The sequence below is a fragment of the Pan paniscus genome, chromosome 20 (genome assembly GCF_029289425.2).
Source record: "Pan paniscus chromosome 20, NHGRI_mPanPan1-v2.0_pri, whole genome shotgun sequence".
NCBI lineage: Eukaryota > Metazoa > Chordata > Mammalia > Primates > Hominidae > Pan > Pan paniscus.
This window is the reverse complement of record NC_073269.2, coordinates 61178348-61198434: the sequence shown is the minus strand read 5'-3', so window position 1 is coordinate 61198434 and position 20087 is coordinate 61178348. Positions and strand designations below refer to the sequence as shown.

At 51.8% G+C, this 20087-nt stretch overlaps 1 protein-coding gene across 4 annotated transcripts in view; it reads left to right on the top strand.

Moving 5' to 3' along the window:
- Positions 1-20087, top strand: part of RDH13 (retinol dehydrogenase 13) — a 38129-nt gene that overhangs the window by 3882 nt on the left and 14160 nt on the right. For 2 of the 4 annotated variants that reach the window (XR_008622204.2, XR_008622203.2), the window contains exons 1-6: positions 3032-3404; positions 7097-7215; positions 9588-9743; positions 17786-17890; positions 18008-18220; positions 19164-19265. Coding sequence is in view for 2 of the 4 variants with exons in the window: in XM_008962249.4 (XP_008960497.3) it covers positions 3139-3404; positions 7097-7215; positions 9588-9743; positions 17786-17890; positions 18008-18220; positions 19164-19265 (961 nt within the window). In the remaining 2 variants the exon portion in view is untranslated. Of the gene's footprint in view, positions 1-2038; positions 2156-3011; positions 3405-7096; positions 7216-9587; positions 9744-17785; positions 17891-18007; positions 18221-19163; positions 19266-20087 lie in introns of those variants that run through there. The other 2 variants (XM_008962250.5, XM_008962249.4) reach the window with 2 other exon arrangements.

The window sequence follows — 20087 nt, the reverse complement described above, 5'->3', positions numbered from 1 at the left end:
AGGAATATGCATGCATTGTTCTCTTTATAATAACCATATTAACAGCCAGCAATGTTCTGGCACTTACTATGGATTAAGTCCTTGTTATGAATGACTTCATGCCATCCTTCCAAATTCAATGACAGGTAGCTGGGCGCAGTGGCTCACGCTTTGTAATCCCAGCACTTTGGGAGGCTGAGGCAGGTGGATCACCTGAAGCCTGGAGTTCAAAACCAGCCTGGCCAACATGGTGAAACCCCGTCTCTACTAAAAATAAAAAAATCAGCCAGGTGTGGCGGCGAGCGCCTGTAATCCCAGCTACTCATGAGGCTGAGGCAGGAGAATCGCTTGAACCCAGGAGGCAGAGGTTGCAGTGAGCTGAGATTGCACCACTGCGCTCCAGCCTGGGCATCGGAGAGAGACTCTCAAACAGGAGCTGGCGAACTGTGGGGCACTGCTTATTTTTGTAAATAAAGTTTTATGGGAACACAGCTGTGCTCACTTGTTTTCACATCATCTGTGGCTGCTTCCCAGCTCCTCTGGCAGAGGAGGTGCAACAGCCACTGTGTGGGTCACAAAGCTGAAATTATTTACTCTCTGGCTGTTTGTAGAAAAAGTTTGCTGATCTCTGTCCTGGAAGTCAATGATATTAGGATTTCAGTTTACAGAAAAGGAGAAAAAGACAGAGAAAAACAGTGTTGTTTTTTTTTTCAAGGTTGAGAAAATGAACATCTGAACCAATTGCCCATGTTATTAAATTTAAACATTTATTATTTTTTTTTTGAGATGGGGTCTTGCTCTGTCACCCAGCCTGGGGTGCAGTGGCGCAATCACGGCTCATCATAGCCTTGACCTCCTGGGCTCAAGCAAACCTCCCACCTCAGCCTCCCAAGTAGCTGAGGGTGCAGATGCGTGCCACCAAACCTGCTAATTTTTGTATTTTTTTGTAGAGATAAGGTTTTGCCGTGTTGTCCAGGCCGCTCTCAAACTCCTGGGCTCATACTGTTCTCCACTTTGGCCTCCCAAAGTGCTGGGATTACAGGCATGAGCCACCATGCCCAGTCTAAAATTTTTCTTTATTTTTAGTTTGGTAAAATATGCATAAAGTAAAATGTACCATCTTAACCATTTTAAGTGTACAATTCAGTGATGTTAAGTATATTCACATTGTTGTGCAACCATCACCACCGTCCACCTTCAGGTCTTTTTTTATTTTGCAAAACAAACTCTGTATCTATTAAAAAACAGCTTCCTGGCCGGGTGCGGTGGCTCATGCCTGTAATCCCAGCACTTTGGGTGGCCGAGGCAGGTGGATCACCTGAGGACAGGAGCTGGAGACCAGCCTGGCCAACATGGTGAAACCTCGTCTCTACTAAAAATACAAACATTACCTGGGCTTGGTGGCGGGCACCTGTAATCCCAGCAACTCGGGAGGCTGAGGCAGGAGAAAGGCTTGAATTCGGGAGGCAGAGGTTGAGGTGAGCCAAGATCACGCCACTGCGCTCCAGCCTGGGCGACAGAGTAAGACTGCGTCTCAAAAACAACAACAACAACGGCTTCTGGTGTGGCGCGGTGGCTCACACCTGTAATCCCAGAACTTTGGGAGGTTGGGGCAGGTAGATCACCTGAGGTCAGGAGTTTGAGACCAACCTGGCCAACATGGTGAAACCCCATCTCTACTAAAAATACAAAAATTAGCTGGGTGTGGTGACACGTGCCTGTAGCCCCAGCTACTCGGGAGGCCGAGGCAGGAGAATTGCTTGAACCTAGGAGGCAGAGGTTGCAGTGAGCTGAGATCGCCCACTGCTCTCCAGCCTGGGTGACACAGTGAGACTGTCTCTCAAAAAACAAAACAAAACAAACAAACAAAAACAAATCCTGTGACTTTCCAATCTCATCTCCTCCAGCCCCTTGCAGCCACCACTCTGTTTTCTGTCTCTATGAATTTGACTCCTCCAAGTGCCTCTTATACAGCATTTGGCATTGTGTAACTGGTTTAATACGTTTGAGATGGTGAGAGCTTAAGGTCTACAGGCCTAAGGTTTTTTTTTTTTGACAGAATTTCACTCTGTCGCCAGGCTGGAATGCAGTAGGGCAATCTCGGCTCACTGCAACCTCCACCTCCCGAGTTCAAGTGATGCTCCTGCTTCAGCCTCCTGAGTAGCTGGGACTACAGGTGAGTGCCACCACATCCAGCTAATTTTTGTATTTTTAGTAGAGACAGGGTTTCACCATGTTGGCCAGGCTGGTATCGATCTCCTGACCTCATGATCCATCTGTCTCGGCCTCCCAAAGTGCTGGGATTACAGGCGTGAGCCACCGTGCCCGGCCATGGACTAAGGTCTTAAAATAGCTGCTCCTGCCTGTATAATCTCCATTATGGCAGGGCTCATATAAGAACATGACAGTTCATCTGATGGGGAAGAAAACTTACTCCTAGTTAGATTGGGTTGAATTCTTCCCTGTTTCCAGCGGTGTCTGCTCCTGGCACCTCAGGCACTGTCAGGGGTAGGAGGTGGTGATCAGATACGCTCACTGTGAGCAGTGCAAGGGGAAGCAGGTGCCCAGAGGTGCATCCCAGTTTGGTGGGGGTGACAAACATGGACAGGTAAGTGCAGGAGTGTGTGCAATACTCAATCTAAGAAAGGTAGTTCAGGCAGAGTTCAGGGAAGATATCTCTGTGCAGGCCCAGACATGGGGATGAGATTCTGATAATTTGGGAATGAATCAGGCCCCCAGCCCCTCCTCCCTCAGACTCAGGAGTCCAGGCCCCCAGCCCCTCCTCCCTCAGACCCAGGAGTCCAGGCCCCCAGCCGCCTTCTCCTGCAGGACCCCAGGAGCTTGGGTACCCACAGGCTACTAGATCCTTGTTTCTGTGCATGGAAATTCTCAAATTATCCCCAAAAGTCTATGAAGAAGGTAAACACACATTTCCAGATGAGGGAATAGGCTGATATAGTTGAAAGACACACACAGGGTCACAGTCTGGAATTGACAGTGGTGGGATTCGAACCTATTTCACTCCAGAACTGCGTAGCGCCTTATACGGTGCGGCAAGTGTGACGTCATTCGAACAAACCATAGGCCCCGCCCCCGGACGCAGCCACGCCCACAGGCTCCTGAAACCACCACTCCCAGCTGTGACAGCGCTCAGGACCGATGCTCATAGGTCCCGTCCCTAGGATCCCCGCCCCCTCCGCCCGCGCCCCGCCCCTCGCAGCCCAGTTCCGGACGCGGGCCCAGCCGCGCCTGCGCCTCCGCTCGCGTGTGGCTGCGTCGCGCGCTCTTCCTCCGAGGTACCCAGGCGGCTGGTGTGCAGCAAGCTCCGCGCCGACCCCTGACGCCTGTCCCCGGCCCGGCATGAGCCGCTACCTGCTGCCGCTGTCGGCGCTGGGCACGGTAGCAGGCGCCGCCGTGCTGCTCAAGTGAGTACATTCTAGCCCCGCGTGCGCGGTCAAGGCGGGCCCCCAGCGCAGGGGCCGGGAAGGCGGCGGAGACCCCCGCCCCTCGCACCCGGGTCCAGGCCCCGTAGCTCCCGACCCGCAGTGCCCGCCCGGAGTGGGGCAAACCTGCGCTCTGGCCGGCCAGGTCACCGGCCCAAGGTCACTCGGAGGGAAGGGCGAGCCTGGGCCCTTGTAAATGTTGCTTTCCTTCCAGACTTTTAAACTCTTTATTTTGTTGTTTTGTATTATTTATTTGTTCGTTTATTTTTAAAGGCAGAATCTGGCTCTGTCGCTCAGGCTGGAGTGCAGTGGCGCGATCTTGGCTCACTGCAGCCTTGACCTCCTGGGCTCAGGTGATCCTCCCACCTTGGCGTCCCCAGGAGCTGAGATCACAGGTGCGCCACCACGCCCGGCTAATTTCTGTATTTTTCGTAGAGACGGGGTTTTGCCATGTTGGCCAGGCTGGTCTCAAACACCTGCCCTCAGGTGATCCGCCTGCCTCGGCCTCCAAAGTGCTGGGATTACAGACGTGAGCCACCTCGCCCAGCCTACTTAATTTAAACTTTCTTAAAAATTAGCCTCAGTGGCTGGTGGCCACTGTATTGCATGGTGCCCTTCTCTCCTGTGGGTGCGGTGCTGTTTACCTGCTCAGCCTCCTGTTGCTGGACACTATCTTGTTTCCAGCGTTAGCCTCTGTGGGACATGGGTGTGGTGGGCAGAGTCGTGACTCCGTAGAGGGGTCCACGTCCTAATCCTCGGAAGGTGTGACTACATTACCTCACGTGTCAGAGGTTCTCGCTGATGTGTTAAGTGAAGCATCTTTTTTTTTTTTTGAGACAGAGTTTCGCTGTTGTTGCCCAGGCTGGAGTGCAATGGCACGACCTCGGCTCACCACAACCTCCACCTCCCGGGTTCAAGCGATTGTCCGGCCTCAGCCTCCTGAGTAGCTGGGATTACAGGCATGTGCCACCACGCCTGTCTAATTTTGTATTTTTGTATTTTTAGTAGAGACGAGGTTTCTCCGTGTTGGTCAGGCTGGTCTTGAGCTCCCGACCAAAGGGGATCTGGCCACCTTGGCCTCCCAAAGTGCTGGGGTTGCAGGCGTGAGCCACTGTGCCCGGCCAAGTGAAGGATCTTATGATTATCATGTAGTCTTTTTTTTTGGAGACAGGGTCTCTCTGTCACCCAGGCTGGAGTGCAGTCATGCTGTCACAGCTCACTGCAGCCTCACCCTCCCTGGGCTCAGGTGGTCCTCCCACTTCAGCCTCCCGAGTAGCTGACGCTACAGGCGTGCACCACCAAGCCCTGCTGATTTTTGTATTTTTAGTAGAGATGGGGTGTCAGCATGTTGGCCATGGCTGGTCTCAAACTCCTGACCTCAAGTGATCCTCCCGCCTTGGCCTCCCAAAGTGCTGGGATTACAGGTGTGAAGCACTGTGCCAGTCCAGACTTGTAGTCTTATAGGGTCCTTATAAGAGGGAGCAGGAGGCTCAGTCAGAGGGGAGATGGAAGATAGAAGGAGAGGTTGTCGGGTGTGGTGGCTCACGCCTCTAATCGCAGCACTTTGGGAGGCCAAGGCAGGCGGATCACAAGGTCAGGAGTTCGAGACCAGCCTGACCAACGTGGTAAAACTCCGTCTCTATTAAAAATACAAAAGAAATTAGCCAGGTGTGGTGGCATGTGCCTGTAATCCCAGCCACTCAGGAGGCTAAAGCAGGAGAATTGCTTGAACCTGTGAGGCGAAGGTTACAGTGAGCTGAGATTGCGCCACTGCACTCCAGCCTGGGCGACAGAGCGAGACTCTGTCTCAAAAATCAATCAATCAATCAATCAATAAAGGAGAGGTTCCAGTGAGGATGCAGGTTGAAGATGGAGGCGGGGCCAAGAGTGGAGGAATGTGGCGGTCTGTAGGAGCTGGAAGTGGATTCTTCCCTAGAGCCTCCAGAAGGAACCTGACTCTACCAATACCTTGATTTATTCCAGTGAGACGTGTTTTGGACTCTTGACCTGCCGAACTGGAGGAGGATGCACTTATGTGGTTTTAAGCCACTAAGTCTGTGGTAATGCGTACAGCAGCCATGGGAATCTCGTGCAGCGGGCATTTTAAATTTAAATTTAAATTTTTTTGAGACAGAGTCTCGCTCTGTTGCCCAGGCTGGCACCATTTCGACTCACTGCAACCTCCGCCTTCCAGGTTCAAGCAATTCTCGTGCCTCAGCCCCCTGAGTAGCTGAGATTACAGGTGTGCACCACCACGCCTGTGAAGGGGTGGCCTGCCCCTCCACACCTGTGGGTATTTCTAGTCGGGTGGGACGAGAGACTGAGAAAAGAAATAAGACACAAAGTATAGAGAAACAACAGTGGGCCCAGGGGACCGGCGCTCAGCACACCAAGGACCTGCACCGGCACTGGCCTCTGAGTTCCCTCAGTTTTTATTGATTATTATCTTCATTATTTCAGCAAAAAGGAATGTAGTAGGAGAGCAGGGTGATAATGAGGTCAGCAGAAAACATGTGAGCAAAAGAATGTATGACGTCATTAAGTTCAAGGGAAGGGACTATGCCTGACGTGCACGTAGGCCGGATTGATGTTTCTCTCCACCCAGACATCTCAGCGGAGTAAAGAATAACAAGGCAGCATTGCTGCCAACATGTCTCGCCTCCCACCATAGGGCGGTTTTTCTCCTATCTCAGAATTGAACAAATGTACAGTCGGGTTTTATACCGAGACATTCAGTTCCCAGGGGCAGGCAGGAGACAGTGGCCTTCCTCCATCTCAACTGCAAGAGGCTTTCCTCTTTGACTAATCCACCTCAGCACAGACCCTTTATGGGTGTCAGGCTGGGGGACGGTCAGGTCTTTCTCATCCCACGAGGCCATATTTCAGACTGTCCCATGGGGAGAAACCTTGGACAATACCCCGCATTCAATGGCAGAGGTCCCTGCGGCTTTCCGCAGTGCATTGTGCCCCTGGTTTATTGAGACTAGAGACTGGCGATGACTTTTACCAAGTATATTGCTTGGAAACATTGTGTTAACAAGGCACGTCCTGCACAGCCCTAGATCCCTTAAACCTTGATTTCATACAACACAGGTTTTTGTGAGCTCCAGATTGGGTCAAAGTGGCTGGGTCAAAGCTACAAATTAACAACATCTCAGCAAAGCAATTGTTCAAAGAACAGGTCTTTTTCAAAATGGAGTCTCTTATGTCTTTCCTTTCTATATAGACACAGTAACAGTCTAATCTCTCTTTTCCCTACACGCCTGGCTAATTTTTGTATTTTTAGTAGAGACAGGGTCTCACCATGTTTGCCAGGCTGGACTCGAACTCCTCACCTCAAGTGATCCACCCCCGCCGCCCCCCCCCCCGCAAACTTTGGCCTCCCAAAGTGCTGGGATTACAGGCGCGAGCCACCTCACCTGGCCGGGAATCTCATGCAGTGAGCATTTATAAAATAACGACTGTCACTTGCTGAAGGCGTTCCACACACCAGACACGGGGTGGAGCCATTTATGGAGAACATGACAGAGATCCCGTGGTGTGATGTGATGATGTCTGTGTTTCAGTTGGGGTATGTGAGTGAGCTTAGACAGGGTTGCCTGAGATCATTCAGTCAGGGGCACGTGGGGTGAGAGTGGGCCCACAGGACTGACCATGCCGCTTCTCACCCTCAGGGACTATGTCACCGGTGGGGCTTGCCCCAGCAAGGCCACCATCCCTGGGAAGACGGTCATCGTGACGGGCGCCAACACAGGCATCGGGAAGCAGACCGCCTTGGAACTGGCCAGGAGAGGTAAGATCTCCCCTGCTTTGGCTCTCAGAGAGATATCTGTACATCCATGCTCACTGCAGCATTATTCACAGTCCAGAGGTGGAAGGAACCCAGGCACCCATCCACAGATGAACAGGGAAACAGAATGTGGCTTCTATAGACGGGCATATGATTCAGCCTTAAAAAGGAAGGGCATTCTGGCCGGGTGCGGTGGCACACGCCTGTAATCTCAGCACTTTGGGAGGCCGAAGCTGGCGGATCACGAGGTCAGGAGTTCAAGACCAGCCTAACCAACATGGTGAAACCCCCTCTCTACTAAAAATACAAAAATTAGCCAGGAGTTGTGGTGGGCACCTGTAGTCCCAGCTACTTGGGAGGCTGAAGCAGGAGAATCGCTTGAACCTGAGAGGCAGGGGTTGCAGTGAGCAGAGATGGTGCCACTGCACTCCAGCCTGGGTGACAGAGCGAGACTCAAAAACAAAACAAAACAAAGCAAAACAAAAAAAAGGGCATTGAAACAGATGAACCTTGAGGACATTCCATGAAGTGAAATAAGCCAGTTGACAGAAGAGCAAATACGGTATGATTCCACTTACAGGAGCTACCTACAGTTAAATTCATAGAGAAGTTTGAATGGTGCTTGCCAGGGGTCAGGAGGGGAGGGGAGAATGGGGAGTTACTGTTTAATGGAAACGAAGTTTAGTTTGGCAAGATGAAACAATTTGAGAGATGGATGGTTGTAATGGTTGCACAACATTAGGAATTATTATTATTGTTTTTTTTTTTTGAGATGGAGTTTTGCTCTTGTCGCCCAGGCTGGAGTGCAGTGGCATGATCTTGGCTCACTGCAACCTTCGCCTCCCGGGTTCAAGCGATTCTCCTGCCTCAGCCACCCGAGTAGCTGGGATTACAGGCGTGCAACACCACACCCAGCTAAGTTTGTAATGTGTTGGCCAGGCTGGTCTTGAACTCCTGACCTCAGGTGATCCACCTGCCTTGGTCTCCCGAAGTGCTGGGATTACAGGTGTGAGCCACCGTGCCCGGCCCAGCCATAAATGTTTTTAATACCAATGAACTGGACACTTAAAAATGGCTAAGAGGGCGGGTCTCGGTGGCTCACATCTATAATTCCAGCACTTTTGGAGGCTGAGGCAGGAGGATCACTTGAGGCCAGGGGTTCCAGACCAGCCTGGACACCACAGCAACACCCCCATCTCTACCAGAGTTAGCCAGGCATGCTGGCACAGGTGGTACCTATAGTCCCAGGTCACTTGAGCCTAGGACTTCAAGGCTGAATGAGCTATGATGGCGCCAGCACTCCAGCCGCGGCAGCAGAGTGAGACTGACTCAAAAAAAAAATAATAATAATAATAAACAAAAAGAAAAGGGGGTTAAGATGATAAATTTTAAGTGATTTGTATTTTACCACAACAAAAAAAATTGGAGGCTGGGCATTGTGGCTTATTTGTAACCCCAGTACTTTGGGAGGCCGTGGGGTGGATCACCTGAGGTCAGAAGTTCAAGACTAGCTTGGCTAACATGGTGAAACCCCTGTCTCTACTAAAAAAAAAAAAAAAAAAAAAAAAAAAAAAAAAAAAAATTAGCTAGTTGTGGTGGCAGGCGCCTGTAATCCCAGCTACTCGGGAGGTTGAGGCAGGAGAATTGCTTGAACCCAGGAGGTGGAGGTTGCAGTGAGCTGAGATTGCGCCACTGCACTCCAGCCTGGGTGACAGAGTGAGACTCCATCTAAAAAAAAAAAAAAAAAAGGAGAGGATGGGGAATCCTCTTGCCTTGGCCTCCCAAAGTGCTGGAATTACAGGTGTGAGCCACCGTGCCCGACCAATTCAGTGATGTTTAGTATAGTCACAGAGTGATGCAACCATCTTTAAAATCAATCTTAGAACATCTGTTACCCTAGAAAGAAACCTGCTCACTTTAACTATCAAGCTGTAATTCCCTCTCCCCACCCCCTGCCCTAGAAAACCAAGAATCTATTTTCTTTCTCTATGGATTTGCCTATTCTGGGCATTTCATAGGTGTGAAATCATATACATAGAATTCATGTAAATGGGATTCTACGCTGTGTGGTCTTTCGTGTCTGGTTTCTTTCCCGGAGCACAGTGTTTCTGACGGTCATCCTTGCTGTAGCATGAGCCAGTGCTTCACTCCTTTTCACAGCCGTCTAATATTCCATCTCTATGGATGGACCACATTTTGTTGTCCCTTCATCCACAGATGGACATTTGGTTGTTTCTACCTTTTGGCTTTTGTGAAGAATGCCGCAGTGAACATTGGTGGATGTGTTTTTGTGTAGACGTATGTTTTCATGTCTCTGGGGTCAGTACCCAGGAGTGGATTATTAATTTAAATCTTTTTCCATCCTGGGTTTTCAGGAGGCAACATCATCCTGGCCTGCCGAGACATGGAGAAGTGTGAGGCGGCAGCAAAGGACATCCGCGGGGAGACCCTCAATCACCATGTCAACGCCCGGCACCTGGACTTGGCTTCCCTCAAGTCTATCCGAGAGTTTGCAGCAAAGATCATTGAAGGTAGGAGAACGCTGGCCATGTGGGATGAGGACTGGGATAGGCGGCTCCCAGGGCCAGGCTCTGAGAAGTGAATGAAGCAAGCAAACTTTAGAGCAGAGTTTTGGCAAACTATGAGTTAGGGGCCAAGTCCAGTTGCTGCCTTTTTTTGTACAGCCTGCAAGCAACGACTTTATTTATTTATTACTACTATTATTTTGAGAGGGAGTCTCACTCTGTCGGCCATGCTGAGTGCAATGGCGCAATCTCGGCTCACTGTAACCTCTGCCTCCTGAGTAGCTGGGATTAAGATGCCTGCTACCATACCCTGCTAATTTTTGTATTTTTAGTAGAGACAGGGTTTCACCACGTTGGCCAGGCTGGTCTGGAACTCCTGACCTCAGGTGATTCACCTGCCGCAACCTCCCAAAGTGCTGGGATTACAGGCATGGGCCACTGCGCCCGGCTGACTTTGTTTTGTTTGTTTGTTTTGAGACAGATGGGGTCTCGCTCTGTTGCCCAGGCTGGAGTGCAGTGGTGTGATCTTGCCTCACTGCAACCTCCGTCTCCCGATTTCAAATGATTCTCCTGCTTCAGCCTCCTGAGTAGCTGGGATTACAGGCACCCGCCACCGTGCCTGGCTAATTTTTTGTGTTTTAGGTAGAGACAGGGTTTCACCATGTTGGTCAGGCTGGTCTCGAACTCCTGACCTCAAGTGATCTGCTTCCCTCGGCCTCCCAAAGTGCTGGGATTACAGGTGTGAGCCACCACGCCCTGCCTGAATAATTTGTTTGAGACAGGATCCATCTCTGTCACCCAGGCTAGAGTGCAGTGGTGCAAACACAGCTCCTGGCAGCCTTGACCTCCTGGGCTCAAGTGATCCTCCTGCCTCAGACTCCTGAGTAGCTGGGGAAGCATGCCACCGCACCTGGCTAATTTTCTTTTTTTTTTTTTTGAGACAGGGTCTTGCTCTGTCACCCAGCCTGGAGTGCAGTGGTGCAGTCATGGCTCACTGCAGTCTCAACCTGCTGGGCTCAAGGGATCCTCCCACTTCAGCCTCCCAAGTAGCTGGGAGTACAGGCATACGCCACCACACACAGCTAATTATTGTTTTATTGTTTTGTTTTGTTTTTAGAGCTGGGGTTTCACCATGTTGCTCAGGCTGGTCTCCAACTCCTGGGCTCAAGTGATCCACCCAGGTCGGCTTCCCACAGTGCTGGGATTACAGGCGTGAGCCACTGCACCTGACCTTATTAAGCATTTATTGATCAAGTGCCTTCCCCACCATGGTTAAAGAAATATGTGTTTGTTATGGGACATTTATAAAATACTGCAGTGTAAAGAAGACAGAACTGGCTGGGCACGGTGGCTCACACCTGTAATCCCAGCACTTTGGGAGGCTGAGGCAGGTGGATCCCTTGAGGTCAGGAGTTCGAGACCAGCCTGGCCAACATGGTGAAACCCTGTCTCTACTAAAAATACAAAAAATAGCCAGGCGTGGTGATGCACACCTGTAATCTCAGCTACTCAGGGTGCTGAGGCAGGAGAATTGCTTGAACCCAGGAGGCGGAGGTTGCAGTGAGCTGAGATTGTGCCAGTGCACTCCAGCCTGGGTGACAGAGTGAGACTCTGTCTCAATAAAAAAGAAGACAGAACTAAACACCTTTGATCTGCACCAGCCCCAGGAGAATCAGTTTTATGGATCTTCCTAGTCTTGTTTCTAATAGGTTTGTGTGTGTATTTATATATTTTTATGTAAAACTGGGACCATCCTCTAGCTTTTCTATTCTTGTTCATCTTTAAATAGACTCAAGAATACACTAAAATTATTTATTGTTTAGTTGACATGTATACTTGTATATATTATGTACAGCATGATGTACATTGTATACATTGTAGAATGGCTAAATCAAGCTAATTAACATATGCATTACCTCAAATACTTACCTGTTTTTGTGGTGACCACATTTAAAATCTCTTCTCTTAGGATTGCTTGAGCTTAGGAGTTAGAGACCAGCCTAGGAAGCATAGTGAGACCTTGTGTGTACCAAAGATTAAAAAAAAAATTAGCCAGGCATCCTGGCATGTGCCTACAGTCCCAGCTACTCAGGAGGCTGAGGCAAGAGGATCACTTGAGCCCGGGAGTTCAAGGCTGCAGTGAGCCGTGTTTGTGCCACTGCACTCTAACCTGGATGACAGAGCAAGACCTTTTTTTTGAGATGGAGTCTTGCTCTGTCACCCAGGCTGGAGTGCAATGATGCGATCTTGGCTCACTGCAGCCTCTGCCTCCTGGGTTCAAGCGATTCTCCTGCCTCAGCCTCCCAAGACTATAGGCGTGTGCCACCATGCCCGGCTAATTTTTGTATTTTTAGTAGAGACGGGGTTTCACTATGTTGGCCAGGCTGGTCTCGAATTCCTGACCTTGTGATCCGCCTGCCTCAGCCTCCCAAAGTGCTGGGATTACAGGCATGAGCCACCATGCCCAGCTGCTTTGTTTCTTTTCTAGTCTGGCACTGAAAGGGCCAAAGCTTTCTTGTTCAGAGTCAATGTGCCCCGCTCAGTAAACAGGTACTCAGGAAATGAACAAGGAACGGGGGAGTTGTGGGACCTCATTTATTTAGCAGACGTGATCTCAGACCTGACCAGGTGCTGGAGGTGTGAGGTGAACCAGAGCTGTCCTTGTGCCACTCACAGCCCTAGGGAGGCAGGTGCAGGTGCACGTTTGTTGGTTCATTCATTCATTCATTCATACTGAGCCCCTGCTGTGCCCTTGGGGATCAAGATTGTCGGGTAGGTGAGAGGCACTATGGTGAGATCACAAAGAACAGTGAGAGGGCAATGCCTCAGAGTCTCAGAGGTGGATGAACATTTATTAAGCACCTGCTGTGTACCAGGTACAGCACTGTCACCTTCATGCACACTGTCCCAGGCAATCCCACCCAGGGCGCCTCTGATCCTGTCTCTGGCTTGTGGACACAGGTGTCCGGAGCACTGAGGTCCCTGAGACAGTGAGGACCCCGGCTGGACACACCTGGGCAGGTGATGCCTCTTCTCTTAGCCACACGTTCCTCTTCCGGGAAATGGAATAATTATTCCTTCTATTTTCTGGGATTCTCTAGAGGGGGTTTTTTTTTTTTTCTGAGACGGTATCTTGCTTTGTCGCCCAGGCTGGAGGACAGTGGCACATCTCGGCTCACTCCAAGCTCCGCCTCCCGGGTTCATGCCATTCTCCTGCTTCAGCCTCCCGAGTGGCGGGGGACTACAGGCGCCCGCCACCACGCCTGGCTAATTTTTTATATTTTTTACTAGAGACGGGATTTCACCGTGTTAGCCAGGATGGTCTCGATCTCCTGACCTCATGATCCGGCCACCTCGGCCTCCCAAAGTGCTGGGATTACAGGCATGAGCCACCACGCCCGGCCTCTCTAGAGGATTAAGTAAAGCTGTGTCTGTGACTTTTTTAGCAAATCAAGTACCAGCTTCTTGGTGTTTTCCTAAGATCAACAGCCAGGAATAAAGACATCAGTGGATTTAAAAATAGTGAAGATGGTCCATTTTATGTGGTGTGTATTCTATCACACTGGGGCAGGCCAGGTGCAGCGGTTCACGCCTGTCATCCCGGCACTTTGGGAGACAGAAGTTTTGGGAAGATCACAGTTTGTGAGATGACACTCTGACAAAGCTGGAAGCTGTGGCTCTTCCCAGCTCCAGACTAGAAAGAACACAAAGCAGAGAGCCCCAGGAAGCAGGTACCCACAGCCTTGTTTATCAGGGAGTTTGAGATCAGCCTGGGCAACATAGCAAGACCTCATCTCTACAAAAAATACAAAACGATCAGGCAGGCGTGCGGGCGCGGTGGCTCACGCCTGTAATCCCAGCACTTTGGGAGGCTGAGGTGGGCGGATCACAAGGTCAGGAGATCGAGACCATCCTGGCCAACACGGTGAAACCCCGTGTCTACTAAGAAACACAAAAAAATTAGCCGGGCGTGGTGGCGGGCACCTGTAACCCAGCTACTTGGGAGGCTGAGGCAGGAGAATGGCGTGAACCCGGGAGGTGGAGCTTGCAGTGAGCCGAGATGGCGCCACTGCACTCCAGCCTGGGTGACAGAGTGAGACTCCATCTCAAAAAAAAATACAAAACAATTAGGCAGGCATGATGGTGTGCACTTGTAGTCCCAACTACTTGGGAGGTGGAGGTGGGAGGATTGCTTGAGCCTGGGAGGTTGAGGCTGCAGTGAGGGATTTTTTTTTTTTTTTTTTTAAGACGGAGTTTTGCTCTTGTTGCCCAGGCTGGTGCAATGGCGGGATCTTGGCTCACTGCATCCTCCATCTCCTGGGTTCAGCATCCTCCATCTCCTGGGTTCAAGTGATTCTCCTGCCTCAGCCTCCCGAGTAGCTGGGATTACAGGCATGCGCCACCACGCCCGGCTAATTTTGTATTTTTAGTAGAGACGGGGTTTCTTCATGTTGGTCAGGCTGTAACCTCCATCTCCTGGTTTCAAATAATTCTCCTGCCTCAGCCTCCTGAGTAGCTGGGATTACAGGCACCTGCCACCATGCCCGGCTACTTTTTTGTTTTAGGTAGAGACAGGGTTTCACCATGTTGGTCAGGCTGGTTGACCTCAGGTGATCTGCCCGCCTCGGCCTCCCAAAGTGCTGGGATTACAGATGTGAGCCACCGCACCCGGACTGCAGTGAGCTTTGATTGTACCACTGCACTCGGGGTGAGACCCTGTGTCCAAAAAAAAAAAAAAAAAAAAGTTGAGGCAGTTCCCAGATAAACAAAACAAAAGACCAGGCACTGTGGCCCATGCCTGTAATCCCAGCACTTTGGGAGGCCGAGGTGGGCGAATTGCTTGAGCTCAGAAATTCGAGACCAGTCTAAGCAACATAGCCAAACCCCATTTCTACAAAAAATTTTAAAAGTAGCTGCTTGTGGTGTCGGGCGCCTGTGGTTCAGCTATGTGGAAGGCTGAGGTGGGAGGATCGTTTGAGCCCTGGCGGCGGAGGTTGCTGTGAGCTGAGATCGCGCCACTGCACTCCAGCCTAGGCCACTGAGTGAGCTTCCCTCTCATAAAAAGAAAAAAAAAAAAAAAACAGGCTGGGCGCGGTGGCTCACACCTGTAATCCCTGCACTTTGGGAGGCAGAGGCGGGTGGATCACGAGGTGAAGAATTCAAGACCAGCCTGACCAAGATGGTGAAACCCCATCTCTACTAAAAATGCAAAAATTAGCAGGGTGCGGTGGCAGGCACCTGTAATCCCAGTACTCAGGAGGCTGAGGCAGCAGAATCGCTTGAACCCAGGCGGTAGAGGTTGCAGTGGGCCACGGGCCAAGATCACACCACCGCACTCCAGCCTGGGTGGCAGAGTGAGACTTCATCTCAAAAAAAAAAAAAAAAAAAAAAAAGAAAAGAAAAAAAACCAAAACAAAACACCAGAAGCCGGCGGCACTCCTGGGCGCCCAGCTGTGAGTGGAGTCTCCCTGTCGCGCCTTTGGGCCTTACCCGTGCTGCGCCTGCTGCCTGCATTCCCCTTCCCTGGGTCTCCGCACATGGGCCCTGCGTCATTTTCCCGGTCCCAGTTTCTGCGTCACCTCCCGAGAGGGGCCTCCTGTCAGCTTCCACGCAGCTGTGTCACGGGTAGATTCTCTCACGAGTGGAAGTGGCTCTCAGCTGCACTGGAATGTCCGGTCCACACGGACGGGGCCTCGGCTGTGCTGTCCACCCTGTATTTCCAGTGCCCAGTAATAGGTGCTTAGAAAATACTTACCGAATGAGTAAGTATACAGTTGTACCAGGCAGGTGATGTTATTTTTTTTTTTTTTTTTTTTTTTACAAGGAGTAAACTGAGTCACAGAGAAGCGATGTGACTTGGCCAGGGTCGTGCAGCTGGTCGGGGTGGAGCCAGGGTTTGGACCCGTCTGTCCTGCTCCAGAGCTCGTATTCATGACGGGTGTGCTGCAACCCTCCTTCTCACACAGAGAACCAGACGGTGTCTCTGTGTGTTACGCGCTGGACACCTAATTCACGATCCCCGCCGAAAACCACTTCGGGAGTATTATGAATTTCATTGTGTCCTCCACCCCCAAGGATAGGTTGGGATCCTGAACCCCCGTCCCTCAGCATGTGACCTCACTTAGAGGTGGGTGTTTACAGAGGTCCTGAAGTGAAAATGAGGTCATTAGGGTGGGCCCTAATCCAGTGACTGGTGTCCTTATGAAAAGGGGAAATTTGCGCACAGAAACAGACGTGCTAGCTGGGCATGGTGGCGCATGCCTGTGGCCCCAGCTACTTGGGAGGCTGAGCAAGAAGACTGCTTGAGCCTGGGAGGTTGAGGCTGCAGTGAGCAGTGACTGCGCCACTGTACTCCAGCCCAGGTGTCAGAGGGAGACCCTGTCTCAAAGAAATATAAAAAATAGGCCAAGTAGACTGAGTGTGGTGGCTCACGCCTGCAGTCCCAGCACTTTGGGAGGCTGAGGCAGGTGGATCACGAGGTCAGGAGTGTGAGACTAGCCTGGCCAACATGGTGAAGCCCCGTCTCTACTAAAGATACAAAAAATTAACCAGGTGTGATGGTGGATGCCTGTAGTCCAGCTACTTGGGAGGCTGAGGCAGGAGAATTGTTTGAACCTGGGAGGCGGAGGTTGCAGTGAGCCAAGATCGCACCATTGCACTCCAGCCTGGGTGACAAGAGTGAAACTCCATCTCCCAAAAAAAAAAAATAGGCTGGGGGCAGTGAAATTGCAGCACTCTGGGAGGCCAAAGCAGGAGGATTGCTTGAGGTCAAGAGTTTGAGACCAGCCTGGGCAACATAGTGAGACCATGTCTGAAAAATATAAAATTAAAAAAGGAAAAATAAAAGGAAAAAAAAAAAAGAGACAGCTCCGAAGGGAAGAGGGAGAGAGGAGATGGTCACCTGTGAGCCAAGGAGAGAGACCAGAGCAGATCCTCCCTGAGGGCCCTGAGAGGGAACCAGCCCTGCCCACACCTTGATCTGGGACTTCCAGCCTCTGGGACTGTGATTTTTTTTTTTTTTTTGAGATGGAGTTTCGCTCTTATTGCCCAGGATGGAGTGTAATGACGCGATCTCGGCTCACTGCACCCTCTGCCTCCTGGTTTCAAGCGATTTTCCCGCCTCAGCCTCCTGAGTAGCTGGGATTACAGGTGCATGCCACCACGCCTGGCTAATTTTGTATTTTTAGTAAAGACGCGGTTTCTCCATGTTGGCCAGGCTGGTCTCAAACTCCTGACCTCAGGTGATCTGCCCACCTCGGCCTCCCAAAGTGCTGGGATTACAGGCGTGAGCCACTGTGCCCGGCCAGGTCTGTGAGGTTTTAAACCACCTGTCTGTGGCACTTTGTTACGGAACCCGAGCTGAGTGGTACAGGGAGGAAGGCCCTGTGGTTCAGCGCATTTTACAGCTGAGGAAACTGAGGCTGCAGTCTCCATCTGTGTGTCCTTTGGTTGCTTGTGTGAGTGAGGTGGCAGGTTTGGGAATGAAACCACGCCTGCGGTGCCGGGGCTCCCACCGGTAACCCCCTGTTTTTGGCCTCGGGGCTCCGGCAGGAAGGAGTCCCAAGGCTTAGATGGAGGTGCGGAGGGCGTGTGAGTGTCCTGGGGCCGCTGTAACAATGTACTGCAAACCCAGTGGCTTACACCCTCAGACGTGCATTCCCTCACGGTTCCGGAAGCCGGCAGTCTGAATCACGGTGTCCCTGTGGCTGTGACCTGTGAGACGGGCCATAATCCTCCCAGCCTCTTCCACTTCCAGCGGGGGCGCCCACCCTCACCTTGGAGCTGTGCCTCTCCGGTCTTTGCCTCCATCCACACATGGCCTTCTCCCCATGTGTCTCTGTCTCTGTTTTCCCTTCCTATAAGGACACCAGTCATTGGATTAGGGCTCACCCTAATGACCGCATCCTGACATGGCCACTTCGGCACAGACCCTGTTTCCGGCACAGGCCACATTCACGGGTTGTGGGAGCACAGGAGTGTTTCTGCTGGTGCCTCAGGCTGGGGTCTGTCCTCACCGGGATGTCTCCTCCTCCACCCCTCTCTTCCAGAGGAGGAGCGAGTGGACATTCTAATCAACAACGCGGGTGTGATGCGGTGCCCCCACTGGACCACCGAGGACGGCTTCGAGATGCAGTTTGGCGTTAACCACCTGGGTGAGGCCTGGGCAGGGACTGCACCGTGGGTTCAAGCAATCCTCCCCCGTCATCCTCCCAAAGTGCTGGGATTTTAGGTGTGAGTCAAAAGTGACCTTTTCATCATCCTTAATCCAGGTCACTTTCTCTTGACAAACTTGCTGCTAGACAAGCTGAAAGCCTCAGCCCCTTCGCGGATCATCAACCTCTCGTCCTTGGCCCATGTTGCTGGGCACATAGACTTTGATGACTTGAACTGGCAGACGAGGAAGTATAACACCAAAGCCGCCTACTGCCAGAGCAAGCTGGCCATCGTCCTCTTCACCAAGGAGCTGAGCCGGCGACTGCAAGGTACGGGGACACTAGGCTCGGCCTCCCTCTTGCTTTACTCTGAGCCTAGAGCGGCCTTTCCATGATCCTAGGCTGATGGGAGGCCAAACGGTGGATCCAGAACAGAGTCAGCAAAAGTAGAGCATGTGGACCACGCTGCCCGCTTCTGGTGCCTGAAGCAGACATCACTAATCGATACTAACTGATACTAATCGATCGTTCTTCTGAGGATTGTCTGTTCATCCCAGGTGGTCTAGTCTGCCTGGATCAGATGTCCTTCCCTGCTGCTGTTGGGCAGGCAGCTCAGCCTTTTGGCTCCAGCCAGTGAGTCTCAACCAGGGGCAGTTTTGACCCGCAGTTGTCAATGCCTGGAAACACAGTGATCACAGCTGGGTTGGGGAGAGATTGCTCTGGGCATCTGGAGGGTAAAGGCCCAGATGCTGCTCAATGTCCTACAGCACACGGGATGGCCCCTCACTCCTCCCAACCCACAGCATCCATAGTGCTGAGATTGAGAAATCTGTGCTAGGCCTTTGCTTCTGAAAGACGGTCTGTGGACCAGCGGTGCCAGCCCCACTGGGAGCTGGTCAGAGTTACAGTATCTTAGGTCCCACCGCCACCCACCGATGCAGGCTCCCGGGTGGGTGCCTTCCTCCCTGTACCACTCAGCTCGGGTTCCGTAACAAAGTGCCACAGACAGGTGGTTTAAAACCTGTCTGTGGTTTATCAGAACTCAGCGTTCTGGGTTTATCAAGCCCTCCAGGAAAGCTCGGCTCCCAGCAGCCATGTGGCAGAGCTGCTCCGCAAGATAAGACCACTTCACTAAGATTTCAGAGCAAGAGGGACGATGGGGTTTGAGTGCAGGAAGCAGCCTGGTGCCCGGAAGCCCCACAGCTGGGTGTGGGCTGCCACAGCCTCCCAGGTGAGGCTGGACCCCTCCCTCAGTCTTCTCTTTCTTCCCCAGGCTCTGGTGTGACTGTCAACGCCCTGCACCCCGGCGTGGCCAGGACAGAGCTGGGCAGACACACGGGCATCCATGGCTCCACCTTCTCCAGCACCACACTCGGTGAGTCCCCTCCCAGCCTGGGGTCTCCACGCGGAGCCCTCCACCCCTGCTTTCTCAGCCCAGGGCCCAGGACCCTCCCTCAGAGACGGTCCCTGAGACCTCATGCCTGCTCCTTGCCTACGTCTTCCAAGGCACAGAGCACAGGTCCCTTTCCTCCGTCGACCTGGCCTGCCAGCCTCTAACAGCCCCGGGAAGCAGGCAGAGCCCCGCTGGCGGATGAGAAAACCGTGTCTCAGAGGAAGAGGCCGTGGAGCTGACACCTGGAGTCAGGCTGTGCTCAGGGTAACTCCAGCTTCACCCCAAACCAGCTGTACCTCCTGGGGAAGAGCTGTTACCCCTCTGAGCCTGTTTCTTCATCTGCAGAGTGGAGGCCTTAATAGGACTCACCTCACAGTCACTGGGGAGGTTATACGAGACCTTCCTTGAAAGGGCCAGCACAGGACCCTGCCCAGAGAATAGGTGGAACAAACAGTTGGAGCTTTACTTACTTATTTTTGAGATGAAGTCTTGCTCTGTTGCCCAGGCTGGAGTACAATGGCATGATCTCCACTCACTGCAACTTCCACCTCCCAGGTTCAAGCGATTCTCCTGTCTCCAAGTAGCTGGGATTACAGGTGCACACCACCACGCCCAGCTAGAGGTGGGGTTTCACCATATTGGTCAGGCTAGTCTCAAACTCCTGACCTCAGGTGATCCAACTGCCTCTGCCTCCCAAAGTGCTGGGATTACAGGCGTGAGCCACCACCCCTAGGCAGTTCATGCTTTATAACTAGTGTTTATAATCCTGAAAAACATGGAGTGGGTGATTGGTTGGCATCAAGA